This window comes from Xylaria bambusicola (genome assembly GCF_022495145.1).
Source record: "Xylaria bambusicola strain CBS 139988 unplaced genomic scaffold F5B22scaffold_66, whole genome shotgun sequence".
In the NCBI taxonomy this organism is placed as follows: Eukaryota; Fungi; Ascomycota; class Sordariomycetes; order Xylariales; family Xylariaceae; genus Xylaria; species Xylaria bambusicola.
Genome location: NW_025953619.1, coordinates 87607 through 114753, shown reverse-complemented (window position 1 = coordinate 114753; position 27147 = coordinate 87607). Strand labels below are relative to the sequence as shown.

At 46.6% G+C, this 27147-nt stretch overlaps 10 protein-coding genes across 10 annotated transcripts; 6 read left to right on the top strand and 4 right to left on the bottom strand.

Annotated features, from left to right (window-relative positions):
* Positions 1–2074: 2074 nt before the first annotated feature.
* On the top strand, positions 2075–3497 carry F5B22DRAFT_490174 (uncharacterized protein). The gene has a single exon (XM_047972340.1). The coding sequence runs from the start codon at positions 2393–2395 to the stop codon at positions 3344–3346; it is 954 nt and encodes a 317-aa protein (XP_047826118.1). The 5' UTR covers positions 2075–2392; the 3' UTR covers positions 3347–3497.
* On the bottom strand, positions 3498–5570 carry F5B22DRAFT_490173 (beta-lactamase/transpeptidase-like protein). The gene is made up of 3 exons (XM_047972339.1): positions 4958–5570; positions 4529–4910; positions 3498–4472 (listed from the first exon to the last, which is right to left on the bottom strand). Exons 1-3 carry the CDS (start codon positions 5493–5495, stop codon positions 3650–3652), a joined length of 1743 nt encoding a protein of 580 aa, XP_047826117.1. The 5' UTR covers positions 5496–5570; the 3' UTR covers positions 3498–3649.
* A 1853-nt stretch (positions 5571–7423) lies between these two features.
* On the top strand, positions 7424–10646 carry F5B22DRAFT_660915 (DUF747-domain-containing protein; the record flags this gene model as incomplete). Its single annotated transcript, XM_047980326.1, has 3 exons — positions 7424–9106; positions 9157–9807; positions 9872–10646. 3 exons carry the CDS (start codon positions 7424–7426, stop codon positions 10538–10540), a joined length of 3003 nt encoding a protein of 1000 aa, XP_047826116.1. The 3' UTR covers positions 10541–10646.
* Positions 10647–12340, bottom strand: F5B22DRAFT_490164 (putative monooxygenase). Its single transcript, XM_047972338.1, has 2 exons — positions 11854–12340; positions 10647–11785 (listed from the first exon to the last, which is right to left on the bottom strand). Exons 1-2 carry the CDS (start codon positions 12177–12179, stop codon positions 10753–10755), a joined length of 1359 nt encoding a protein of 452 aa, XP_047826115.1. The 5' UTR covers positions 12180–12340; the 3' UTR covers positions 10647–10752.
* Positions 12341–15599: 3259 nt separating this feature from the next.
* On the top strand, positions 15600–16759 carry F5B22DRAFT_639609 (UbiA prenyltransferase family; the record flags this gene model as incomplete). Its single annotated transcript, XM_047977737.1, has 4 exons — positions 15600–15769; positions 15812–16065; positions 16123–16186; positions 16270–16759. 4 exons carry the CDS (start codon positions 15600–15602, stop codon positions 16757–16759), a joined length of 978 nt encoding a protein of 325 aa, XP_047826114.1.
* A 1013-nt stretch (positions 16760–17772) lies between these two features.
* Positions 17773–20270, top strand: F5B22DRAFT_490105 (cytochrome P450). The gene is made up of 6 exons (XM_047972337.1): positions 17773–18480; positions 18532–18720; positions 18787–19018; positions 19109–19725; positions 19807–19908; positions 19975–20270. The coding sequence occupies exons 1-6, from the start codon at positions 18021–18023 to the stop codon at positions 20163–20165; spliced, it is 1791 nt and encodes a 596-aa protein (XP_047826113.1). The 5' UTR covers positions 17773–18020; the 3' UTR covers positions 20166–20270.
* On the bottom strand, positions 20271–21726 carry F5B22DRAFT_660911 (uncharacterized protein; the record flags this gene model as incomplete). Its single annotated transcript, XM_047980325.1, has 3 exons — positions 20271–21476; positions 21536–21556; positions 21685–21726. 3 exons carry the CDS (start codon positions 21724–21726, stop codon positions 20376–20378), a joined length of 1164 nt encoding a protein of 387 aa, XP_047826112.1. The 3' UTR covers positions 20271–20375.
* Positions 21727–22282: 556 nt separating this feature from the next.
* F5B22DRAFT_660910 (uncharacterized protein) lies at positions 22283–23533 on the top strand (the record flags this gene model as incomplete). The annotated part of the gene is made up of 1 exon (XM_047980324.1): positions 22283–23533. The coding sequence occupies one exon, from the start codon at positions 22283–22285 to the stop codon at positions 23531–23533; it is 1251 nt and encodes a 416-aa protein (XP_047826111.1).
* Positions 23534–23814: 281 nt separating this feature from the next.
* F5B22DRAFT_651288 (uncharacterized protein) lies at positions 23815–24412 on the bottom strand (the record flags this gene model as incomplete). The annotated part of the gene is made up of 2 exons (XM_047979442.1): positions 23815–24244; positions 24309–24412. The coding sequence occupies 2 exons, from the start codon at positions 24410–24412 to the stop codon at positions 23815–23817; spliced, it is 534 nt and encodes a 177-aa protein (XP_047826110.1).
* Positions 24413–25288: 876 nt separating this feature from the next.
* Positions 25289–26645, top strand: F5B22DRAFT_490095 (carbohydrate esterase family 3 protein). Its single transcript, XM_047972336.1, has 2 exons — positions 25289–26172; positions 26248–26645. Exons 1-2 carry the CDS (start codon positions 25741–25743, stop codon positions 26542–26544), a joined length of 729 nt encoding a protein of 242 aa, XP_047826109.1. The 5' UTR covers positions 25289–25740; the 3' UTR covers positions 26545–26645.
* The last annotated feature ends 502 nt before the right edge of the window (positions 26646–27147 follow it).

The following is a 27147-nucleotide window of genomic DNA, read 5'->3' as shown; positions in this document are numbered from 1 at the left end:
ATTAAAAGTTAAGCTATAAAATAAGTATAAGCTTAAAAAAAACTATTAAAAATAATTTAAAAAAAGTTTAAAATAAAACTATAAAGCATTTTAAAATAATATTTTAAAAAGTAAAATAATAAATATTATTAATTAACCTAAATTAAATCTTTTAAATATTTATATATTTAAATATAATAAAACTAACTTTTAAAAAATACTTTTAATAATATAATAATAATAAGCTATAAACCCTTTAAAGTTATTTTAAATTAGCTTTACTTATAAATAATAAAATATATATTTATTTATACTTTATATCCTTTATTAAAGCTTTTTAATATTAATAATATTTAAAATATTATAAAAGTAATTAATATAATAATATAATAATAAAGGTTACTTTAAAGAAGTTTTAACTAATTATAAAATTAAACAATTTAGCTATAATAGCTTTATTTATTATATTTATAATAAATTTATTAATTAAATAAAAGGTAAAAAATAAGGTTTAATATATTTTTAGCATTATTATAATAAAGGAAAAAAGTTAAAAAGGAAAATATATAATAATTTAAAACTATAACCCTTATAATTAATTAAAAAAAGGTATAAAAATTAAAAAAGCCTTATAAGGTTTTTAAAGGTTAACTTATAACTATTTTAAAATAAAATTATTAAACTTAATAATTTAATATAATATAAATTAATAATAAAATAAATAGGAAAAATATATATATATTACTTTATAAAAAAAATTAAAATATAATATAAAATAGGTAATATACCCTTTTTAAGAATTTAAAACTTATAAATTATAAATTATTTATAACTTATATTTTAATAAAAATATTAATTATTAAAAAAAGTAATTATAAAAATATATATAAATAATATAAGGATAAAGGAGGGAAAAAGGATATATAAAAATAATAAATATATAATATATTATAGTTATTATATATTATAATACTTTAATTTTAAAAGCTTTATATTATAAATAATAGTTTAAAAGTAATATTAATAGGATTTTTATCCTTTATAATATCCTATTTTAAAGAATTTAATATTATTTTTATTTATTATTTTAATAGCTATAAATAATTTAACTTTTAAAGAGTTTTACCTTATTTATTTTATTTTAATAGGCGTTCTTTAAGATATTACCTTTATGCTATCCGATATAACTATTTAACTTACTTTAAAGAGAGCTACCCTTAAGAGGGAGTCGATTAAGATTTATAGCATTAATTAATATAAGGATCGAAAGGGAATATTAAAAAGGGAAGGCGGTAATACTTACGTTCTATATATTAGAATGCTAGGAATCTGTATATAAAACCTTCATCTAGCCAGATAACTATATTGTAACTTAAACTTCTAGATAATCTAACGGGATCATATGTACTACTCTTGACAAATACCAGGTTGCAAAATCCCCAGTCTGCCTAAAAGACATTCAAACCAGTCCCTGCTGTTAGTTCCAGCGGGAGAATTGAATATCTCACCCCAAAATGCACGTGGAACTCCGACTATTGCACCTCTTTCGCGGACCACAGAATCTTCATCCAACCCTCTCTCGCCAGGTACGGTGGAGAAAGCCCTCGAGCAGCACAAGCCTGCTGCAGCGATTCCTGGACGCCTGGGCATTGACAGAACCGAGAATAACAGTCCCGGTCACAGCCATCACTTTGAGGTCAAACACCTACCTACGAGACCCTCGACCAATAAACAGCGAAGTCAATACGAAACATCGCCATGTAACTTTGGGTTTGTAAAAGGCGCACCTATTTCTACCATCTCGCAATCGGGCCACCGAGAATTGTATTACCACAATTGGGCACCCAAGTCCCTTGAAACAACTCCAAGCGATGACGGTGTGATATCAGGAAAGCAGGCTGACGTTTTCACCGACTTCACGGACACGGACATAATCCATAAATTAGCAATTGATCATACTAGAGCTGACTTCAAGCGTCTCACCTCACTGTTACAATGTCTGAAAATACAACTAGGTACAGCCCACTACATTAGTCTCCTCAAGATATACAAGGGGTTTTGTAAGGGCGCACAAGGTGGCGCAGATGCTGAGAAAGCACGAGATTCACCAGTTACCTCAATCTCAGCTGATTCAAACGCTTCAAAAGATCGAACACAGTCATCTAAAAATCTCAACAAACGCCCGCATCGACCCTCAGAAGATAGCGACAGCGACCAGGAGGGATTGAAACGAGGCAAAACATCTCAGGCAATACCTGGCTGGGAACAAAGTCCTGCGTTATCATGCTTGTTTTATAAGCTAAACCCGCACATTTATTCCACGTGCACGACGTTTCGAGGAAGAAATATCAGTGCATTAGGCGCGCACCTCAAATCCAACCATGCTGGTGATCTTCACTGTTGCCAGTGTTGTATGCGCTTCAAAAATAGACAGCAGCGAACCGCCCATCGTATTCACTGCCTTCCGACCGGAGGTGCATGTGTATGTACGATATTACCCTTGCGAAAAACCCAAGGGGTTGATCCAGTCGAGAGATGGGAAGAGACATGGCATGCACTCTTTCCCCATCTGCGAAAGCCTACAAGCCCTTGGTGGAGCGAGAATATCCTTTGTGAGCAAATCACCTTGTCAAATCTTAAGAGGATATGGAAAGCAAGCCGTAATAAGATGACCAATATCAACATGAACGATGTTCTCGCCGTTCTCTCGGAGTGGGTGACTACTCCGCCGGATCACCTGCCAAACTTACAAACCTTCAAATCCCAGATAGCTTTGCGTCTAGCCAACGACAGTCAACCCAATTCGGGTCACATACTCTCGACTCCTCCGCCAGCTTCCTATACTTCGAACGTCAGTGAGTTTATAGGGACCGCTGACCAACACGGCAAACAAGATTTCGATATAACACAGGCAGAGAGAGGATCTAATTGTCCGAGTGTAGACATGGGTACGACAACTGTCAATGAATTGAGTAGTCCAGTTCCTCAAGCCAGTCTATCCAGTATCGCCATTTCACCCCATGGTCCTGCAGCGCCTTTTAAAGATGCACACAACACGAATGTTTTATATCCGGATTTCTCAAATGTGCTGGAAGCTGAAGAGCCCCAGGCATGTGGGAGTAACTCGGCTAGGACCTTTTCTACTAACACTCTATCCCCAACAGACTATTTTCAAATCAATACTACTGAAAGGGACAAATTGAATTCTATATCTGGCTTTGGAGAAAACAATTCGCAGTATTCGACAGCACAGGATGTTATCGATACCCACTGGTCAGACTTAGAGCTTGGACCTGGCTTCTTTGATCAAGCAGGGGACGTGGATTCTGGGGAAAATATGATGATGATGGAGCAAACACTCATCTAATGGTGACTACTCTGTGGAACAGCAAAACGCTTCTGAAGGTCAAAGATATGGGGTACTTGTTTTAAATATGATTTGCTGTTCCCCAAGGCTTCGGCGGTGCCTGTCGGGGATATGACAGTTTTGCGAACCGCGATGCACAATATTTAAACCCAAGAAATATTTTCTAGTATAAAAGATCATTAGAGGGGTATATCTTTCAAAAAAGGATATATACAGCAAACAACTACTAAAGGAGTTGTTCTACACAATAGGTATGTAACAAGCTAAGCAAATTAGTAAACTCCGGCCCCAATATCCATAGGCTTATGCCTCTCTTTTCAGCCGTACATCAAATGCAGGTAAACTCAAGCTCTTCGCCTGGCCCTTACTCGTAGTAAAGATGAACTCATCTATCGATTTGAAGCCATATACAAGCCTATCCATAGAGGCCCACGTATGACAAGTCCCCTTCGGCCAGAACCTCTTCGCGTCTCCCTCGGCAAGCTGCTCGGGCGTGCCGACGTTGAAATACGCGCGCCACGCGATCTCGCATCCGGAGGAGAGATTCGTAGGGTATAATCGGACGCGAACGGGGAGGTTCGTCGGACTGCTCGAGAGCGCGCCAAAAGCGCTATAATTCTCGACGATATCGACGCCGCGCACAGTCCAGTTCGTCACGGCGAAGCCGGGCCCGTCGTCCACTGAGAGGGTTATGCTGGAGTTCGTCGCGGCGTCCGCGTATGTCCCGCCGAAGTGCGACTCCGCTTGTGTCTTGCTCGCGTCTTCAATGGCGGGGAGCAAGGCTGTTATGACGTCGGTGAGGGTGAAGTCGACTGTGTCAGCGGAAGACTCGCCGCCGCCGGAGAGAATCGTGATGACGAGGCCGTAGTCCGGAATCAGGCAGATTATGTTGTTGTATGAGCCGAGATTGCCGGATTTCGTGTAGTATTCGATCAAGCGCTGATCCTTTGTTACGGTGTCCGAGCGAAGGATCTCCCACGGCCCGCCGAGCATAAAGCCCGGTGATGAGGTAGATGTTATTGGTTTCATCCACTGGCGTGTTGCGACGGGATCTAGGAGGCGGTTCTGAAGGATACCAGTACCTAGGGCGAGGATATCTTTTGTGTTCGAGTATAATCCGCCAGCACTGATTCAGTTAGCCTTGACTGTGCAATTGGGGCGCTCTGTTTGACTGAAGCTTACATATCTTCGTATCCGAGACTGCTCCCAAACCAAATATCGCCCTTGGGAATAAAACCCCACGATCGTTCCTTAGGTGCCTCAAAGATCGTTGTGTTCGTCATTCCTAGAGGACCGAAAATGGCCTGCTGCACATACGCGTCGTAGCTCATGTTCGTAGCGGACTCCACCGCAAAGCCGAGGATCGAGCTTGCCACGTTGGAGTACACGGGGTTCGTCCAAGGCGCATACACGGGGTGGCGTTTTCCGAAGTCCCTGAAGAACTCAGCGCGGGTGCAGACTGGAAGACCGAAGAGACCCGCACACCCGGTCTTGGAAGAGTTCGTCAGCTGTGGGAGGCCGACTTGGGCGAAGTCTGCGGGAAAGCTAGCCAGATCATTGACGACTGTATAATGTTAGCCTGGATACTTTATGGAAGAATGGGATGCTTACGGTCTGTGCCGATGCCGCTCATATGTGATGTGAGTGAGCCGACGGTGACTTGGTCCCAGTGGACGGCAGTTATGTCGTTGGCAACTGGCACCGCTTCTTTCCTTAACTGGAGTAATTCAGGGACGTATTTCGTGATAGGATCTTCCAATTTCATCTGCCCCTGAGTCAAAATAGAAAGGACGGCGAAGAGTTTCGAAAGACTTCCGATCCGGTAGATTGTTTCCGAGTCAACAGCAGTTGTACTAGTATTATCGAGGACTGGAGGCGTGTGATGGAGCTCGATCATGGGATTTTCTTCATATATCGACTTTACGGCAATTGATATTCCTGTCGTGTTGAAGTCCGCTGTGAGGTTTTGGAACTTGTCCGTTACGAGTCGGATGGCGTCTTGCACTAAGTCATGGCCCGAAGGGTTTATAGGAACGGGCATGACCGGGCCTAGAGGGGGACAGAGTCCATCCCGAGCAGCAAGCGCTCCATTGGCGAGCAGGAGAAAAGCCCCTAAGGTTGATGGGGTGCGATGTGATTGAAAGATCATGACGGTAAGGGCTGCAGTAGAGATAGAGTAGTATGTGCTGTTACTAGAACAAGTTCAGATAGCTCTTTAGCGGACTACATCTACATATATATATTTCAACGAGACCGTTCGACCGTTGCCTATCATCTTCACCGAAATTATCGACTCGTCATTATTCCTAAGTCGATGGTCGTTGGCCCTGGATCCCGAGCCTTTGGTCAGCCTTCGGACTTTGGCCCACATCTGAGCCTCCTGTACAAGCTTTAGAAACGAAACTAGGTCGCATAGTGGTTCCCCAATTCTGTTAAGTTAAGAAGCGGTATTGGGAAATTAATCGGGAGTTCCTAGACATGCGCTAAAGATCGGACTGGGGCGCCATGCGTTTTAGTGGACTGGGTATTGTCTTTTTTGGGTGTTGAGCTTCTTGCTGATTGGTAAGTTCGGACTCGAGCCCCTACGGACGAGATCGTCCATAACTCAGCCATCTTAGTAGGATTCGGATCCGGCCAATTTAATTGATATTAATAGAGATGCTTAGCCGTTCCCGGGACAGCTAATGTGCTACCTAGAACGTTAACGTAAGACAACTGCGACATCTGAACGTACATTTAAGTGTCGAATTTCCCTCTTAGTTTCAAGTGAGAAAATCTTGCCTTGGAAGTGTTGCGAAAGTATCTGACTTTGTCTTGCGCCCTGCACTCTTCAGATAGGCAACAATATTAGAGCTTACCCAAGACAGATTTTCATCAATTGCCTATGCGCTGATCCACCTGTGTCCAAATCTAGACACGTCAAATCGAATACCTTACATCTGAGCGATGAATTTATCTGGTTTGTTCGCTCACTCAGCAACGGCATGTGCCTAGATTTCATTTCACAGAGACGTAGCAGCAGGATTATGTGACAAGCGTGAGAAGAATTATGTAAGATCACGTTGAGTATATACTACTTTGGTTTTCAGATATAGATAGTGCGGTGGATATACAAATAAGAGAATGGAACCAGCAAATGTCACAAGTTTCATTTGACGGTCGAGGATCTTAGCCAACACTCTCTAAGTCATGCTCAAAGGGATCTTATTATCCGTCGGACTTCAATATAACGATAAGTGCTATATAGTGAATGCCAGCATCATATTCTTGCTTAGCTGTGAACCGATACTACGCAAGATAAATGAAGACGAAAGCCCTCTCTCAAATCTACTTACCTAGATACTAAGTAGTGCTCAGCAGGCAGCTTTCCAACCGTCGATTGACAAAAAGCAATGATGTCTCATCTTTACTAGCATGGGTATGAGAATCGCGTATGTGTATGACATGTCTAGCTATCCCGAGCCACTTCTCACAAAGCAACGGGTTCACTACAGTCTAGTAGAAGAGAAAAACAGCCTGCAATGCAAACTCGAGAAGCATCTTGGAAATTAAATATCTAATATTGAAGATCATGATGGGTTGCAATGACGTAAAATGTCTGGGGTAAGCTGAGACAGGCTGCATAGGTACCTAAATAGACTAGCTGCTGCACCTGAAAGGAGCTGGAAGAGCCCTGAAGCCCCCAAGTGCTAGCGAGTTTTCAGCAGCCATAGACCCTTGTCTCAGGCACCTACAGCGACCAGGTACCGCCATACACTTTACGTGTCCAATACTAATTTTTGCCATGTGCCCAGTCACGCTGTAGGTAGGTAAGCAACCAACCAAGCAACCAACCACCACCCTCCTTTATTAACAACTGATTACTTTCTCATAACTCATTTGCCCTGGTTGTTAAGTCACAACTTGTTGCGTAGAAGCAGTCTGTGCGGGACCATGATACCTGCTTTTTAGTATGCTATGGTACGGGCATTCGTTTCAGATCCGAGCCCGCACCAGATCGGGTCTAGACCTTACCCAGAGAGCCAAGGAAGGATGCGCTTCTCGCTGCCCCGACCGCCTTTGAACAACGACTGAACAATGCCCGGCCGGCTATCTAACGAGATGGAAGGACACGGCGGAGGAACTGACGTGGATAATGGCTGTAGCAGCGCTGCCGTGAAGCAGAGGCAGCACGACGGCATGGACCATGGTGCTGGTGCTGGAGCGAGGCGAGGTGCGACACAATGTCCAACACCCCCGATCGATCCCTTTCCCGACTACGAGAACATCCCGACGCCTGCCAACCTTGATACTTTTAGGAAGACCTTGAAGTACGAGCCAACCGCCGAGAACGGGGGCTCGGCTTCGCCTCTGATCGACGACCTTCCCAATGGCAGCCAAGTTGGCCGTACCTCATCCCGAACGGAGAACGCTCCTCCTACAAAGCCACGAGCACAGTCAAATACCAAGCATGGCACTCACGGTAGTCGTGATGGCATTAGGAAGCTCTCTGCTTCCCAGATGCAGGCCCTCACATCAGCCCCGGACTCCTTGCCCGTTGCTGTCGTGGCTACACCGCAGCGTAAACCCAACGGATCCGAATACCCCTTGTCGGCTAATGCTATCGACGACATGTCGCACATCTCGATGGGAGATCAGCTACAAGACGGTATTGAGATGTCACTGCGAGCGAGGAATGGCTCCGTTCGATCTAACGGCTCGGGTGACGCAAAAAAACCAGGTCGACGCACGGCCGCCGACTTTCAGCGACCGCCTCCGTCCGCTCGTACTCTTTCCAGTCCTCCCATTAATAGGAGACCCCCGCCGGGTGCTCCGATGAGTGCGCCGCTTCACAATCGACGGAACTCATTCAACCCTCTTCCCAGACCAGCACCCCTCAACCTGAACGGGCCGCCCAAATCTGCTCAAGCCACTGCAAAATTAACACCAGTTCAGCCAGAACGCGCTCAATCTCCTCCCCGCTCGCCGATGATCCCCACAATACCCCTACCGCCCATGTCACTTCCCACGCATCTGCAACTTGAACTCGCAGGCCAACGACCGAGTCCATTGTATATCCATCAATCCCATTCTGCGGATACTCCCTATGAATCCAGCGCCGTCAAATTCGAACGTTTGCTGAATGCCTTACTGCTCCCACCCTATCTCGAGCAAATCATGCATTTTGGGACGCTAGCATGCTTTGATGCTTGGCTGTATACATTCACGATATTGCCAATGAGATTTGTTACTGCTCTAGGGGTACTTGTGAAGTGGTGGTTGTACCTCATCTGGAAAGAGGTTCGATGGGTAGTTGGCTATGTTTGGTTCGGTCTGGGACGCCTTTGGCGGAGAGGCCGGAGGGGTAGAACTTCAGCGCGTGAGCCGAGCGACCACACCCAAGCTCAGAGTGAAACTGAACGGAGCCAAAGCCGGGCGAGGAGGGGTACTGGTAGTCCAAGGCCAAGACAAAACGGAGTGGCGAGACAACGGAATACATCTGATGCCCATGGATCGTCTTTGGGAGAACAAGCACGACCGAATCCGAGCGATGTGTTTTATCCCCCTAAACATGCGATGCCTAGACCGGGGCGGTTCCGACATCGTAGGACGAAGTCGATGCCTTCGAGTCTCACATCGTACCACAAAGCCGATCTTCTCCAAGGCGCTGTTCTCATCTGCAGTTCTATTGCTCTGTCGAATCTTGACGCAAGCCGAATGTACCATTTCATTCGTGCACAGTCATCCATGAAATTATATGTCATCTACAACATACTAGAGGTAGGCTTACGCTAACTTGCAGTTCCAATTCGTAGCTAATAACTCTTCAGGTGGCCGACCGGCTCCTTTCGGCGATCGGACAGGACATCTTGGAGTGTCTCTTTAGCTCGGAAACACTTTCGCGGAACAGCTCCGGAAGATCCAAGATACTGCTACCCTTCGGCATGTTCTTGCTCGCACTGGTCTATAATGTCATTCACACGTGGTGTTTATTCTACCAAGTTATCACCCTGAATGTTGCAGTAAACTCGTATTCCAATTCCTTATTGACGCTGCTCATATCGAACCAATTTGTCGAGATCAAAGGCAGCGTGTTTAAGAAGATTGAGAAAGAGAATCTGTTTCAGCTTACCTGCTCAGACGTAGTAGAGCGGTTCCAGACGTGGATCATCCTTCTCATCATTGGTATGCGAAATGTGGTGGAGGTTGGTGGCCTCTCTGTCCCCGGAGCTGGTAGCGAGCTCGATGGCGGCGGTCTCAAAGCCGGTCCAATGCATACGAGTTCAATCTTACCTGCCAGCTTTACGGTTCTACCAACATGGCTTCAATCAGGCGAAGTTCTCTCCCCATTTGTCGTGGTCATCGGCATCGAGATGATGGTCGATTGGATTAAGCATGCGTACATCAACAAGTTCAATAACGTCAAACCTACGATCTACCAAAGGATGCTAGATATCCTTTGTAAAGATTACTACACCAACGTATGTCGCATTCCAATTCTTTATTATCAGATGTCTTGATAGTTCAGTGCTTACCGTTCTATAGGCCTTCTCCGCCCCATCCTTGACACGTCGACTCGGTCTCCCGCTGTTGCCGTTATCCTGCCTCTTTATCCGTGCATCTTTTCAAGTATACCATATGTTCCTCGCCACACACATTCCTTCACCTATACCTACAACGACCACTGAGCTGTCGGCCGAATCTTCCTTGCCGTCTTCGGCCGCTATGATTGCCGCTTTCGAGCAGCTTGATACATTGATTCGCCATGCACTAGGCCGTGCTGTGTACCCACACGAGTCCTCCCATGATAAGCCGTGGTGGTCTTTTTCATCGGACGACGTTATCGCACTCTTGACCATGCTCGTGTTTTTCTTTCTAGCGTGGATCGTACTACTGATCGTCAAGTTGCTTCTTGGTATGGCTTTGCTCCGATATTCTCACAGGCGATATACCATAGTAAAGTTGAGAGAGCATGCTGTCGCGACGGGGAAGGCGGAAGACGAAAATTTCTCACAGCCTGGACAGCGTATTGGCGCATTCAGTGCCGTAGAGATTGGTGACGAGCGAAGGAAGCTGATCTACGAGGACGATCCGGAAGGCCTTAAGAGAATGCGTGACCGAGAACGTAAGACACAAGAAAAGCTTAAGGAGAAAGGAGATGATGGTCTTGCGAAAGTTGTTCGGTATGAAATGGTTGCAAAACGGATATGGTGAACGTTGAGTAGAGGTCCATTCTACATCCCCTCGCGTTGTTACTTTATTTACTATACATGGTTATGGCGTTGAGGCTCATCAATTGGTCATGATTCAGTCTTGCATGGCGCGGCGTTTGAGAGGACAAATTTAGCATCGCTGGTTACAATTATGCGTCTCATCTAGCGATTCATTTATTATCTATTTCGTCTACTTGATATGTCTACATCTGATTATCGCACTTTAGATAGGGGACGGTGAACCCACCGCTTGGCCCCTTGCGGTAACTCTGTCTCCTCTAACCACTCAATCGCAGGTTCCCGCGCAACGACGGGCGCCAGCAAATAATTGACTAACCATTTCACGATAGGGAAAAACCGCATCACCCATGTCGCCATGAACCGGTCCATTCGGCTCAACCACGCCGCACTCCGCGCTGACATGCGCGAGATCACGTCCACCGTCTTCTCCAAGCCTTTCCGCGTCTTTTCGTACTCGTCGAACTCGGCCTGAAGGATTTCAGCACTTGGCTGTTTCCCTTCCGCGGAAACGCGATGTATTCTATTCACTAGCTCCACGATATCCCCCGCGCCGCAGTTATATCCCAGCCCAGCGTGCGGACAGAGCTTGCGCACCGCGTCGCCGACTAGCACGATGCGGCCGCCCCAGCTCCAGGAATCGACACTTCCTTCTTCGAGATTGATCAGGCCGATGTCTCCGACGTTGGAAGCGCATATGTCGCGGAGCGTGTAGTCCGGTGTTACCTGCAGATCGGCGTATTTGTCCATCATCGCTTGTTTGTCTTCTGCGGTGTACCGGTGGCGCTGCCGCGTCGGTTCCGAGAGGGCTTCGTAGAGGTACCACCATGCGCGCCCCTCACCTGCGACGAGCTGTGCCGAGACCCGCGGGCCGATGGCGAGGTATTGGTTGTGCGGCTTTAGCTGTGTCATTTCGGGTAGGTTGCCGAGGAGGACCCGGTACGTCGATATATACGGGCTCTCCGCGTCATGAGGCGCTTGTTGGTTCCCTGTGGCTAGGGCCTGCATGCATTGCCGCGTGCGGCTGTGGACGCCGTCCGCTCCGATCACGAGGGAGCCTTCTTCTACTGTGCCGTCCGCGCAGCGTACGACTACGCCGTCGGAGACCGTTTCGATGTCTGTTACGCGCTTCTTGAGACGGATCCGCGCCTTCGCGGACTCCGGGAGAGTCCGGTGGAGAACGGCGAGGAACTCGGAGCGCGCGGTGCAGCCGACTCCGTGGCCGTGACTGCCGCGCATGGCGTTTAGCAATCTGTATGCTGTATTACAGGGGTTGACATAGTGAATTTCACGTACTTTCTTTCCCACATCTGCCCTACTTCCCTCGTGCGATACAGAACTGAGCCATCGTTCGCGTTCAGCGTCTCATAGTCTTCTAGCTTGTTTAGCACAGGGAGCATCTCATCCAGGATACCTAGCTGGGCGAGCATGCGGTAGGATGCAGGCCACAGCACGATCAGCGATCCGATCCACGGCGTTAGATTGTCGTGCTGCTCGAGTATCACGAAGTCTATGTTCGCTTTCGAGAGGATGTGGGCTGCTGTGATGCCTACGAGGCCGCCGCCTACGACTATCACCCTGAAAGGCTTGCGCGAGTCAGAGGCCGCGGTCTCTTTCTCCATGGTGGAGATTGTGTGAGCTACACCTCTAAATTGATATTCCAAGTCTAGGGTCTAAGCGAATAGACTCTCCTTCAGTGCTAGATTAGATTGAGGACATTCATCCTCTATTAGTATGAGACATATCGGTGTGTCGTAGTGATTACGAATGGAGGCTCATTTGTATATATAGACCCAGAAATATTCAAAGGCTCGGGTTATCGTGGAAGTTAAATAAGTAGGGCCATCAAGGATCATCTGCAGTAATTACTACGGCCTGTCAATACCAAGCTTTGCTCCACCCGCTTTACCGAGTGAAGTCAGGAGAAGGTGGGGAATTGCCTGACATGCTCGCGAATTCCCATGTTCATCATCAGACCGCAATAAGATTGACGATATTACGGGCCCGACTTTGCGAGTATGGGATTTCCTCGGCGATAGGTGGTCGGATATCCGACTCGGCCCGCAGTCTTGACGAGTCGGTGTTCGAGACGCACGCGCGATCGCTAAGTACTGCTAGGACAGACACGTCGTATGAGTCTAGGGAGGCAAGTAAGCAAACCGGTACTCCTGAAATAACTAACGTTTGATGAGATAGCAGCGAATTGAATCATTTTGAACAGAAAAGATGACGGAGGCGAAAGAGACAAACCAATAAGCGGGAAAATGAAACTATAGCATTGGGAGATATATTTTTATATAAGTATCTAATATTGTAGTGCTCTTCATGTTCTGAACTCTGGACAGATATTGCGAATGAGGGTTTTGTCAAAGGTCAGCTGACTCAGCGTAGGTATAGGGTGCCATCACCACCTCTTTCAGTCGGGCTTGGAGTTGGGAACGCCAAGATATCCTTATAGGCAACTGTCCTCTGTAATCGCATTGGATACCCTGTTCTAATTGGCTTCGATTCCTTGTGTAGCGGACTCAGCATCCCTAAGTTGAAGCTGGGCTTGAAAAGGGCAGTGGGTTAGGTTCGATTCCTTTCAGCGATGAATGGTTATTCGCATCCGGTATGCGGTGGCCGAGGAATTGTATGGTGGAGGTAAAGCTTGCAATGCATGGCACGTGTAGATGCACCAACGGAGCGCCTCCGAGTACCGGACCGGGTCTCCGATGCTGACGCTGCGTGCCGTGCCGCGCCTTTGCAGTAGGTAGTCTTTTTCATCTGAGTTGATTTGTCACATGAGTCGCCGTCGGATGAATTTGGCCCAAGTTTGCGTACGTGTATTTCTAAGATGGCACATATAATCCGGTAACTTGATTGTCCGGAGCAAGGAAGCACTAGGGCAGAAGTTACTCCGAAGGGGTGGAGATAGTTCGATAGTCAAGTATATATATAAGGAGGTGGAAGACCCCTCTAGCATTAGAGAGGACCAGGAATCAATAATGTCAAGCTCTTACCCATACCTTCAACCTATCTACTACTTAGGTGCTATCTACTTACAACCCAGCTTCACTCTCGGGACACCCGCCTCTGACATTGATAGAGTTTATTAGAGAGCAATCCAGATCGTGAAAAGCACTGCTTGTAGAATCAACTTAGAAGTTTCAATGTACAACATACATAGTATTAGTAGGAGAGAGCGCATGCATCATGCAAGTCGTCGCTAGCTGGCCCAAGCGAGTAATGACCAATCGGCTTTACTCTGTGGATACTCGGTTCCTACGCCCGCTTAAAAGCTCCGGTAACCCAGTTGTTTACCGACCAATACTTACCTAAGCAGTTCCTTTGACGGGATCCCAAAGTTGGGAAAAGACAACGCCCTCTGCAGAGCAACAGGTAGAACCCAAAACTTCCCCCAGGAATCTGCATATTATAGAATTATTCGTCCTAGGGGAAATGGGTACTTAGCGTTCAACGTAGCTCGTAAAAGTTCATCGTGCGCGATTGTTATCATATCATTGAGCGAGTGCTGCCAAGAGAATAATCAGGATTACATAGTAGACTAGCGAGACGCACATCAGCGTCATGTTTGTGAAGGTGTAGACGCAGGTCTGAGACAACCGCCACCATCAAGACGGAATCGAGCCGATACGCGCAACTCTGAGTTTATGGCGCTCAAAGCAAAGACCAATTGTTGATTGAGCGCAAGATAGGGTCATTAGTTGATCCTGGGACCAGGAGAAAGTTCAGGTGCAAGCCCCTGATTGCATCCTGGCGGGGATATCCTGAGATTTTGTGCGCCATGAGCTCGTTGCTGGATCAAAAAGATGGCTAATAAAAGGAACATGATTTGAGCATGTAGTAGCACGCAAGCCACGTGTTGCTATATCGGACCCGACACAATCCTAAATGTCGTTTTGTTGCGATGAATCCTTCGGAGACACATCAGGCAACACTACATTAACATCGTGATACCACAATCCCTGTGGGCAGCCAGGCTAAACCCTTTTCCCCGAAACTCTGTGACACCGAAAGTTATGGCTAGCTAAGCTGTTATGTGCTTGTTGCTTGCACCGGATGGTATGACAAGCTTCCCCAAGCTGTTCAGGACTGTTGTTGAGTCAACCTAGCACTTATTATATGGGCTTCGGCTCAAGTTGCTACCTTCGAGTTTGATTGTCTTGATTATCGTGTGACGACCAATGCTGACTCCATAGCAGGATTGGGTGTAGTTATAGCGATGATGGAGAAGGTTGCGAACAAACTGGGCCTTTCTGGTCGGTGCCTCTGTTGAAATCTGTGTACGAGAGCTAGGACGGGAAGGAATTGCCCGAATGATGTGATGTTGGCGTGATGCATCCTTTTGGTTGAACGTTCTTATTTGGTACCACGATAAGAAATTTTCGCGCTTATGAGTCTTTGATGAAATGTTCAGTCCTATAATATCTATCTACGCGTCCATACGGGCAATATTGTTGAAGGCTCTAGAATTCTATATAGTAGTGTCCGGTGATAACTACAGCTAAGGTCGATCAGGGATATAGGTTGACATGAGCGGGACAAGCGACTCTGGCGGAGATTCTATGTCTTGTTGCGCGTCCCTCTCATGTGAACCGTTTCAAAGGCAATACTATATCATAAGATACAAGAGAACACTGAAACATATGATGTCATGATATTTTCCATGAAAACGATGGATGTAGCTGTGATTTCAATTTGTAAACCTGACGAAGTGCTCCTCATGTTTCACTACAATGCGAGATTATCGGTGTGAGCTTCGGAAGGATCGTGATATCTTTTCAATTATTGTGTTTCAAAGTCACACTGGCGCTTGCATAGCTAGACATAGGTAATGGCAGGCCTCGGGCAGCCACTCTTTAACTGTTGAACGTAGGTGAGGCTATATAATAACCGTTAGACTGTTCGAGATTGACGTTATGAACATATGGGTTTACTTTAAAACAGGGACAGGAAATACTATCACTTTTCATTCTTCAAGAACAATCGAAAACTTCATCCTTCTCACCATTCTACTCGTAATTTTACGCAGAACCATTATGACACAAGAGACGGCTGAACGGCAATTGGCTTCAGATTCTGTCAAGAAGCCACATCAGCTTGTCCATCGGTTGCTATATCACGCATACAGCATATGGCTATTTACCTACAGCGATCTACATACCATATTGTTTCCGGAAACGGCGTTCGGCGTTCTACATGCCTTGTGGTTCACCGAAAGTAATTCGAATAACTCAAGTGGAGAGACAAGGAACGATGTTCTCCAGCGTTTTCCTCTAGTACTGTATTGGGTTTGGATTAACCTTCTTGCCATCGATATCGGTAACCAACGGAGTCCTGAGTCAATCGCGGAAGATAAAATTAACAAGCCATGGAGGACAATACCCTCCGGGAGATGGAGCCCAATACTAGCTTCATATGGACAAAAATTTGCCTATGTAGTGGCTCTCATGAGCAGCTGGTTTATTGGTGGCTTAAGATCATGCAAGCTCTTAACACTACTCGGTAAGAGCCTACTGTATTACCACTCAAGTTTGTCATTGTCTAATATGGTCGTGACAGGTTTCTGGTACAACGATTGCGGAGGCAGTGAGGGACGACCATTTACCAGAAACTTCATCAACGCGTGAGTAATGGATTGATTTATATCCCCGTTTCGCTTGCGAAATATTGAGCCTGATGACATATCCTAATATTTAATTTTTGAAGCATGGGTATCACCTCGTTTGGACTCGGGGCGCTAGAGGTGGCCTTGGGACAAACCCTCCATTTTACAGCTGCCACAATTCTTGACCTAAATGCTCCGAACTTAGAACAGTGGATTTTGTTGCTGTTTGTTGTTATTTTAAGTACTGTTCACACGCAAGACATGCATGACCAGGATGGCGACAAGGTTCGCGGTCGAAACACAATGCCGCTTCAGATCGGTGATGCCCCAACGCGTTGGATCACTGTCGGATTCATGATATTATGGGGAGTAGTATGCCCTCTTTTCTGGCGGTGCGGTGTTCTTGGTTACGCAACGAGCACTTCAATCGCGTATATTGTCGCTTTTCGGACGTTCTTTCTCCGCACAGTCAGTGAAGACCGAATGACATTCGCTCTTTGGAATTTGTGGATGGTGAGCTTGTATACATTGCCCCTTGAGGCACTTGCTCATAACTACATCGCAAGGTATGTTTCAAATACTATCAGATAGGGATACATGAGGTGTTAATCATTGAGGCAGCGTCTAAGACAGTAGGAGGTAGTGCTTCTACATTCGAAGTGCCTGTGATAAATCAGGGTGGGATATAAACACCTTCATCGTGTCGTTACGTGATGATGCGAGTAGGTGTGGGACAGTTGTCTTTCTGTCGCGATAGAACCCACCAGTTGTCTGGCAGGTCTCTAGGGCTGTTACCAGGCGAAGTCCTTCATGATGGTTCGCTGCCTCTTTTCTATGCTCCATGAATCCTATCACTTCCCATCACCTCTACATATTGATGTCAAAGGTCCAGGATCACGATTCCACGGAATGCATCAAGTACTGAAGCCAGAAAGACCTGGTATCTGTACCGTCGTATAATAGCTTTCACATGATGTCAATTTTCGCGGGGCGCCATTTGAATTGTCTACCTACTCATAGTTGAGATGAGTTAATTGTTAACTCATACTACTAATGGCAATTAAACTTAGTCCTCGGACAGAGAATTTAGAAGTGAGTGTCCGCGGCAATTGATATGTCCATATTACCATGGACTATTTCCCGTAAGCAATATTCTTAGTTTGGCTGCTCCCAGAGTCTTATGACTTAGCTAGCTAGAGCACCTATGTATATTAATTATAGCAAGATAACTGCTGAATGGCGAATGAGGAGATAAATCCATCTGCAGAAAGAGTTTTAGCTATATACGGGGTTACATTACAGTGAGAATTTAGGTCATTGGTGGGTCAGAATGGGGTACTTACCAAGTAGGATATTCAGGTAAGTCATGCAGATCTTCTCATCCGCCGGTCTTACTATACGAGAGGGGTACCTCATAGGTAGCCCGAATCTGGTAAGACAATAGGTAAGCATTTACTGCGTGTAGTTTTGCGGAGAGGTCTGGAGGTAATCATGTTATTATGATTGGGCCAGTATTCGTTATACCCGGTGTCTAACCAGTGATCAATCACCGATATGATGCTAGATAGGCAATACGACCCTAGTCTGGCTGCACAAAGTCTCGGCGTACAGATGTGCAGATAGAGCGTTCTTGCTTCTCTGAGTATGCTGCATACTAGCTTGCCCCAAGATCTGCAGCTTTGTATACATGGCTGGTTCCAGGCAGTCACATGGTGGTAGTGTGAGCCCTATCGGTAGTGAGATGATGTGTAGGAACTTTGGGATGTTTGCCAAACCCCCTCATTTCCTCCTACTGTCCCTCAGAACGGGAACTGGAGACAAGGCAGGCATATAGCCTTCAACTTCAGATATCATGTCCGACATTCTACAATACGTTGTGCCAGCTCTAAACGAGCTCAAAGCGCCCAAAGGGCTTATGATCCTTGGGGTTCTAGGGGTCCTAAGTCATAGGTTTTACTTCGTCCGTGGGGAGCACCACCTCCAGGCACCTATATATCTAAAATTATGGATTCTTGCGTCTGTCGCATTGATATCTACAATTCTCGTGGCTGAGACATCTGAGCTCGGTTCTGACCCATCTGAGGCTGGCCTAGATGCAGTTCTAACTACCGGACTCCTCAATCTTTCCTTCTTCGGACCTCTGTTTACGAGTATTGCGATATACCGTCTCTTCGAACACCGTTTAAGGCACTTCAAAGGCCCACGGTTGGCCGCAGTCTCTAAGTTCTGGCATTTCTGGAAAATCCTATTCGTTTCAAATCATGAAGTCCTTGATCAACTCTACCATAAGTATGGAAAGATCATCAGAACAGGTAAGGGGCAAGACTCATCGAATGATATAGGTAGAGGCTGACCTATGAAAGGACCCCAGGAGCTGACCATAATCGACCCTGATGCTTTTGACGCAATTGCTGGCGCAAGGACAACATGCATCAAGGCGCCTTGGTACGACATGATGCATCCTTACGTATCAGTAAACTCCATCCGCACCAAGGAGGGCCATGGTCCCCGTCGCAAGCGTTGGGATGAAGCTCTTCAACTTTCTTCTATGTGTAAGATTCCTTGTCGTGATTACGTGACAAAGCATAAGTAAAAAGATCGGCTGACACATACGGTAGATGTGCCAGACAAGCAAGTTCGAATCCAACACTACGCGGGGCAACTGCTTCGCCATATTAAGGCGTCAGGAACAAAACCCCTGAACATGACCACATGGTATCATCACTTCTCTTTTGACTTCATGGGTGAGATGGCGTTCGGTTACTCGTTTGGTCTTACAGACGACACAAGCGCATCGACCGCAACCAACGAGCTAGCAGAAGTACCTACTCTAGTCTCGCAAGGTATCGGGTGAGTAATTCCCTACAATTCCCTCATTCAGAAGTTCACTCTTTGCTTCACTCTCCCGAACACGTGAAATTACTCATACTTGGGTTCCAGAATGTTGCAATTCTTCACCCCAATGCCATGGATTGGTCAACTCAGCTTTTCATTCGCCCCTTATCTGCCGTTAGTAAGCGCAAGCTGGAACAAGACAATGGCTTGGGCAGCCAAGACTTGCGATTCGAGGCTCGCGAAATTCTCTGGTAACAAGGAAAATGATATAGACGCCATTAGCGGTCAAGGGGATGCTTTTGCTCGCTTCATTCGCCAAGCCGCGCGCGATAACGATCTCAAGTCACTCGACCGCCTAGCTCTCTACGGCGATGCATTCCTTATTACTGTCGCAGGTAGTCATACGACTGCTTTGACGCTAACAATGGTCTCTTACGAACTGGCCCGTAAACCAGAGCTACAGAAGAAGCTTCGAGAGGAGATAACTGCTTCGGGTGCTGTGCGCCTACACCCGGACGGTGGTATGCGTTTTGAGAAGCTTGATGTCACGATTATTGACAAGCTGCCGTTCCTCAATGGATGTATTAATGAATCCTTGAGACTCTATCCTGCAGTGCCGACTGGCGGCATAAAGCAGACGGTCGATAAGGCCATTACTATCTGCGGCCAGGTCATCCCACCTGATACAGTCATTGTTGCACCTCGATGGTCCATCGGTAGATGTGAGTACTTGACCTTCGCTTGGCGGAAAACACCGCTCTGTCAGACTTCGGTTTCGGGAATGAAATATTAATAGTTTCTAGCGGAATCCTCATTTGAGCGACCTAACGAGTTTATCCCTGAGAGATGGACAACGGAGTCGCACCTAGTCAAAGATGCGCGAGCATTGAACGGGTTTGGTATCGGTGAGTTTTCATATACCTCCAAAGCTGCTACCATTTCTACATTCCTAACAACTCTCGTGATAACAGGTCGCCATGTGTGCCCGGGAAAACAGCTGGGATTGACCGAGATTCGTATCGTTCTTGCTATGGTGGTCTCAAACTTTTCATGGGCATTCGCCGCCGATGAGAAGAACCCCACCAATGTTGCAGATAAATATCTTGACTCTTACATAGGAAGTGTCGGAGCTTTGAATCTTGTTTTCACTCCCCTTTCTTGAGGGATTCATCATCGGCAAACAGGGGAAACACGAATCGAGGCATGAAAGATGTATGGCATAAAGGCTAAGCGGCAAGGTCTACGAGGACCTGCAACTGACTAAATTGGATTTATAATTAACATACTATTACCACCTGCGTAGAAAACCAAGAAAGAAGAGTGCGGTGATGGCTGAGCTGAGGGATACATGAAAGGTTCAATAGAATCAAACTTAGCAGCCTAGTACCAGCATCGGCCATTCCAAAAATGCAGCGTACTCCGGACCCAGCTCAGACATGGCAGCATTGGCTACTCGTAGATGCCAGCTTTCAGCGTACCATCGTCTAGGTGCGCGACGCATGATGACACACCAATAAATGTAGATTAGCAGTGCCACCGGCTGCTTCTCCATCAGGGCTGTCACAAAACCATCCGTGACTGAACCGGGCCAAAGGATGAAGTCTCTCCATATCCGCGGTGTGCCGCGAACATACCTGACCCACCATTTCAGTTTTTCCAAAGCATGTTCGCAGTGTTCTCGGACTGAACGGGAGGTCATCTTTGGGTGTTCCGCCAAGCTCAACTGGGTTATAGCACACAGACTGTCGCCGTATAGAGATACCTCAACTGTCCATTGACGCCGTCGTTGTAGTATGTTGCTGAGTTCGCTCTTCTCTAGAAACCGACCAATATGATTTCCTACTTTCCCCGAACTCCTTAAAACGTGAAAGATGCCAAGGTAATCAAATGCAAAATCCGGCGCTGACTGAGCGGCAGCGAAATTGAATATTATATGGCTGACGCCGAACAATAACAAGGGCAACCAATTCCCCTCGTGGACCCTGTATTCCGCGTGTCGGAAGTTCGCAGATGCAGCAATATTATGTTGCACCGCTTCAGCGTATGCATCTAACGACTGGCAGCCGTGTTGTGTGGCTTTGTGAATTGCGCACAGTGAGGATATAGTCGGTAACAAATACGGAAGCTTTTGATTACCGTTCTTAGTAGGTACCATATCGCGTGAGAGTATAAAGGAGGCGTGCTGTATGTCAAAGAAGGCTGCTGCATTTGCTAGAAGCTGTTGTTTGTCGGCGAATAGGGGGTAGTAGTCAAGCGCTATAACAAGGTCGGTAAAACACGAGAAGTAGGACTGCTCATTACGAGCAGTGAATGGCTTCGCGAAGCGAGAAGAATAGGTCGGTTCCAAAGAGGTACCATATATATGATTACGAGGTCCCTCTATCTCTGACACCTGAGGGTTATGATCCCGAAGGTAGTCGCAGAGCTCGTTACGCCGATGGCAGTTCGAGCATATAGGGCCTTGACAGTTACACTAGGTTTAGTGTTAATCAATGCCAATAGTTCAATAGGTATGTTGAAAAGAGAACGCACTCGAACGCGTCGCCTCTTGCACTGCCCACACCCTAGAATATCAATTGGTAAGCATCCCGAACTTTCAGATCCTGAGGTGGGAGTCCCTAACCCTAGCATGATCGATCAGCCAAGCGAACCCTCCAGACGGATGTAGTTAAAATACTCACATTTCGGGACTTGGAGTGGAACTTTTTAGATCCATTCGCCATCAGAACTTGAGTGGACGACCATGAAGAAAGGTTGTATAAACTGACGAAGTCCAGCTACGCCGAAGAGTGAGACTAGATAGTTGAGCAAAGCTTCATGTAGCCAAGACTACCGCTTTGCACTAGTGTCCGATTGGCTAGTTGAGCCGTCGTCAACATATCAAGGCCCTCAATGGGGACTAGTGTGCGAGGATCCTGGTAAGTAGGGCTACCTATGCTGCTATCCATAACATCAGCACGTCAGGGGGAGTTCGGCCTACCCAAAGAAAAGATATTGACGTGGATTTTCACTTCTTGTAAGTCGTATCTATAAGTGGCGTAGTGTGCGAGATCCTGGCACCGCGCAATGACTCCAAGGTACGATACCATATTTCGAACTGTGATGACGACGACGACCCTATGTGCAAAAATGATTTTGTTCGAAGAACAAGCCTATATAAGGGGGAACGGTTATCCTATGAGCATAGAAACCTACATTCACATAAGTATCAAGGAATCTCAGCTCTCTTATACCATCTTCACCTTAATCCGTCAACTAGCCATTAGTTAACAGATCAAGATGAGGATTGACCATCGACTCTGGTTCTTCACACTTGCGAATCTAGTATCTATTATTCCAGCATGTCTTCATCACTTTCAGACCACGGTGAGGACAGATGACATTCAAGCGCAGACGCTTCAACGCCGAACATCACCTGTCGCGACAAAAACGGCAATCCAGAATGTCCGTGTATTTGATGGTCAAGGGTTCACAGCTCCGCAATCCGTCATATTTGCGAATGGCCACATCACAGCGGACGCCAAGGATATCAAGACCACGGTAAATGGCAACGGGAAGTTCCTCATCCCAGGGTTGATCGATGCCCACGTCCACGTGCATGATATCGCTGGACTCGTCGACATCACGTCTTACGGCGTCACGACTTTATTCAACATGGCATGCACTGACTACACAGCTTGTGCCGCACTAAAGAACAACAACTGGACAGATGTTGCCTCGCTTCTTTCAGCAGGAGCAGTGGCTGTAGGGAACGGTTCTGGAAATGGTGCCCTGCAACCACCACTAGATCAGCTCGTCTACCCCGACACAGACCTACCTCAACTAGTGATCTGGGCTTTTGGAAACGGCAGCGACTATTACAAAATCAAAGCAAATTTTGGAGGTATATCACAAGCGCAGCAAGACAAACTCGTGTCAACGGCACACAATGTTTTCGGCCAGCAAACCATGACTCACGCCTCTGACATTGTATCTTTCGAACAAGCTGTGGTATCGCGAACCGATGGCATACAGCATATCCCAGACGACGGACTATTATCAAGCTGTACTATCGCTGCTATCAAAAAGAACAAGCAGTTTGTGACACCCACAATGAGCATTTTCAACTACGGATACAGTAACCCCGCGGTCTTTGCGTTCCTCGGTCGGACGAACAGCACCAACGCAACATATGCTCACGTGGAAGAGAATGTGAGAAGACTTCACAGGGCTGGCGTGCCTATCCTCGCTGGTACGGATGCCGTCGGTACTGTCGCCCCCGGTCTTGACCTTCCGTTTGGGAGTACACTACACGAGGAGCTGCAGCTGCTGACCGGCGTGGGCCTCACATCGCTTGAAGCGCTGAGAGCGGGGACGATCGAAACCGCGAAGTGGCACAGGCTGCTCGATCGGGGTGAAATCAGTGTCGGGAAGCGCGCTGATCTGGTGTTGCTTAACTCGGATCCACTTGTGAATATCTCGAATACACGAGATATAGCCAGGGTCTGGGTTGGCGGCGTGGAAGTTCAGCATGTAGTAAACCTTGGCTGAGCATCACCATGGGGTCGAATCTGCGTCACAGTAAATATATATGAGAAAGGTATTTGACAATTGGTTGCAAAATAGAAGACGGAGGAAAGTGAGGTACTATTCAAGGTCTGTAGTTCGTTGATCGACAGAAACAGAATCTTCTGTTGTCTCAGTCCCTAGCTCAGTGGTACATGAGGCTGCGGATACTAATTATAAATCTGTTCTCCTCACTGCCTTGTTCCATAGCCTGAATCTCAACATAATCAACTACATCAGAGGAGAATTGGCCTAACTGCTGGATTTCATTCCGCACTCGCGTCTTTCTCTTGTATTACCCTCGCCAGATCCCTAACATCCCTTTCGAAGCACCCAGTCTCATCGTATCTTGCCAACTCGATGATAATATCTATCAGTTCCCGATGGGTTCGACAGTACAGATACAACCCCGCTGTCGGATTCTGGACGCGTTCGCCGAGACAGATCGGTCTCGGTTTCTTCGTTTGCATGCGTTTGAGTATGTCGATAACGTCCTTGTGCGTGTTGAGACTCTTCAGGCAACAATTCATGATGATTTCTCGGAGATCGGAGCTTCGTAGTCCCCGAAGATGTTCCTCAAACATAGCCTTCCTTGGTCGTGGCGACGTTGCCTTGGCCTGTTGGCGGGAATCTGGACTGGGATACTGAGAGATTGGGATCCCATTAATGCACCACGTTGGTTGAATATAGAAAGCTCTAGCAGGACACATATCAGGCTTTCATTCACGTTTCAACTGTCTTCTGACTAGCCACCACTTACCCACGAGAATCAGCGCGTTCTACCATATCACGCAGAGTATGCAGAATGCCTTCGCTGGGGGCACCACTACCAGCTCCCTTGCAAACTTCAATCGGAAATGGCATGTCGAGGACTCAGACAACAAGGTAAAATTCTGGTTCTCGCCAGTATCTGTAGGTAATGAGGCTAAAGCTCGGCCTAGATCGAGACATTTGCGATAGGAACTGAGGAAAGATTTGATATTTTTATTTTATTTTCATAGCACCTCGCCTTAGATGTAGAAGCATGGTCAGATATCACAGTTTGTAGGAGCGACCTTGATTTGAGCTGTTACTTGATTAACCTAGCAGTAGCTACTGGTGTTTCGCAGCAATTAAAGTAGCTGCCACCAACAAGAAGCACACTGCCACTCTGGCTCAATGATGTCATATTAAACGCTTCAGCTATGAACAATGAAATATCTATCTGCAGTTGGAATGGATTTGATCTCCTAGTGAGTAGGATGGCTATATGTAAACTCTTAGTCGAAGGAGCGTCAGGAGGCTGCATATGCTTTAAAAATATCCCTACAGTCAAAGAATTGAGGGTTGAGTGTTTAGCTCGTCCCTGACCCTTATTATCTGCTGAAATCCTAGAATGAGCTCATTTTCGAGGAGAATATTTAAACCCTCTCGACCGGATGGAATACTTTTATCAAGTCTGTTTTCTGACCCTTGCCATTATATTAGAGCCTCGTGAACTAAGTGCGAATTCATACACTTCCCAAGAACTGCACTGTATCCCCTCCACCCCTTCCTTTTTCAGACTTTCCGTCAGATGGAACGCGCACCTCGGGTATCAATCGAGTCCGATAATGTTGGTTTGAAATGCTAGCGGTCAATGGTCATTGATGGACTAAAGTATTGCTAGGAGCTGATGGAGGGTCGAAACGGCCTTCAGCAAATAAGATATTAATCCGTATCAAACAGCCGGCGCCGTCAGGATAAATTGAGTTCCGCGACTATGCATCTGGTAATTGCTTTGGTGCCAATTCATTGGCCACGGAACTCTATATGCCAAGATCCCCTTTTGGCTGTATAATGAATCTACCCGCCGCAGAACCTGGGCGTAAACGCATGCCACAGCTACGGCTGCGTAGAGTAAAAATTATCGAATTATAGGGAGGAAAATTTGGTTTCTTTATAAGAGCAGCGCGAAAAGACGAGGAATAATTGCTAGTGTGGTGTAGGATTAATGCACCATTTTCGGAGTCCGACAACGCCGACCCTTTAAGGATTGTCTAGGTGAGACCACATCGTTGGTGACAGAACAGGTTCAATAGTGAAGCACTGCAATGAATACATGCCCGGTGGAAAGTCTATAAATGAGAGCGTATACGCCTCCCTAACACTTTGCGAGATCAAATGATGGGATATCGCAACTCTCCTGATCAAGCGATTCACTGATCAACACAATGGTTTCTGTCAAGCTCCTCACTTGCGCGCTTCTTTCCAGCGTAGTAGTCGCGCAAAATGTGACTCTTCGTTACATGCCATTCGGTGATTCTATCACAGAAATCATCTGCTGGCGTGCCATGCTATGGGAGAAGTTTCAAAGCACTGAGTTCGCTTCTGTGAACTGGGTTGGCTCGGGAAAGACCGAGAACAATTGCGGCAATTCAAGATATGATCGCGACAATGAAGGCCATTCGGGTTTCCTCGCTATCAACATCGCCAACAACAAGCAGCTGGTCGGCTGGCTTCAGAGAAATCCGGCCGATGTGATCACGATGCACCTCGGCACGAACGATATCGTTCAGCAGAACAAGCCAGTCAATCAGATCATCGCCGCTTTCACGACACTGGTCGACGTAATGAGGGCTAGTAACCCAAACATGAAGATCATTGTACGTATTCCTAAGACGCCTACGGCTGTATAGCAGCCAAGTTCGGGGATAAGAGCAGACTAACAGGTTCAACAGGTTGCACAAATCATTCCAATGGGCTTGGGCAGTTACAATACTGCTATCCAAAACCTGAACAAGGCCATCCCGACGTGGGCTCAGGGTCTCAACAAGACGGAATCACCGATCTGGATCGTAGATCAGTACACTGGGTTCAGTTCCAGCGATCTTCGCGATGGCGTCCACCCCAACCAGTCGGGCGATACCAAGATGGCCAATATTTGGTACCCCGCGCTTTTGCATGCGTTTCAAGTTGCGAAGGCCGACAAATTGGCTGCTGCTGCTAAGAAGATCGAAATGCCGTTTACCAGTTAACAAGTGGTAATTGCGTGTATGAAGGGGCATTCCCTGATTAGTTAGCAGAGGGATCTTGGTCTTGCCATAGTAAAATTGAATCGGATATATTTGCTACCGAGCTTGGAGGAGGATATGAACGACAACGCGTCGGCCGGAAGACGTTGGTTTTGTATGCACAAAGTCTCAAAGTAGACACCACATAGGTTGCTTAGCCTATTATCTAGCTGAGATTCTGCGACAACTGACTGTCTAAAATTGTTATATCATCTTCAGGATAGGCCTCCAAGCAAGAAATAGACGATTTCCGGGGTGAGCTGAGCGCAGGCCTGCCTTAGATGCATAACTGAATATTCTCTCAAGATCTTCCGAGGTCCACTGCTTAAGTACTTAAGCACAATCATGTTAAGCCACTCTAGCCACAGCACCCCGGTCACTGGCCTCATCCATGCCTGTGGTTCACACCAAGCCTTGAGATTGACGATCGCCTCCCCATCATGTTTTCGGAGGCTCTAGCACCGAGTCGCATAGCCGCAATTCTCATAAACTCAATCGTGCCACGGTGTACCAATGACGTGACAAGGATCACTTCTCATCTATATTACTTATGCCTGTCCACGCGGA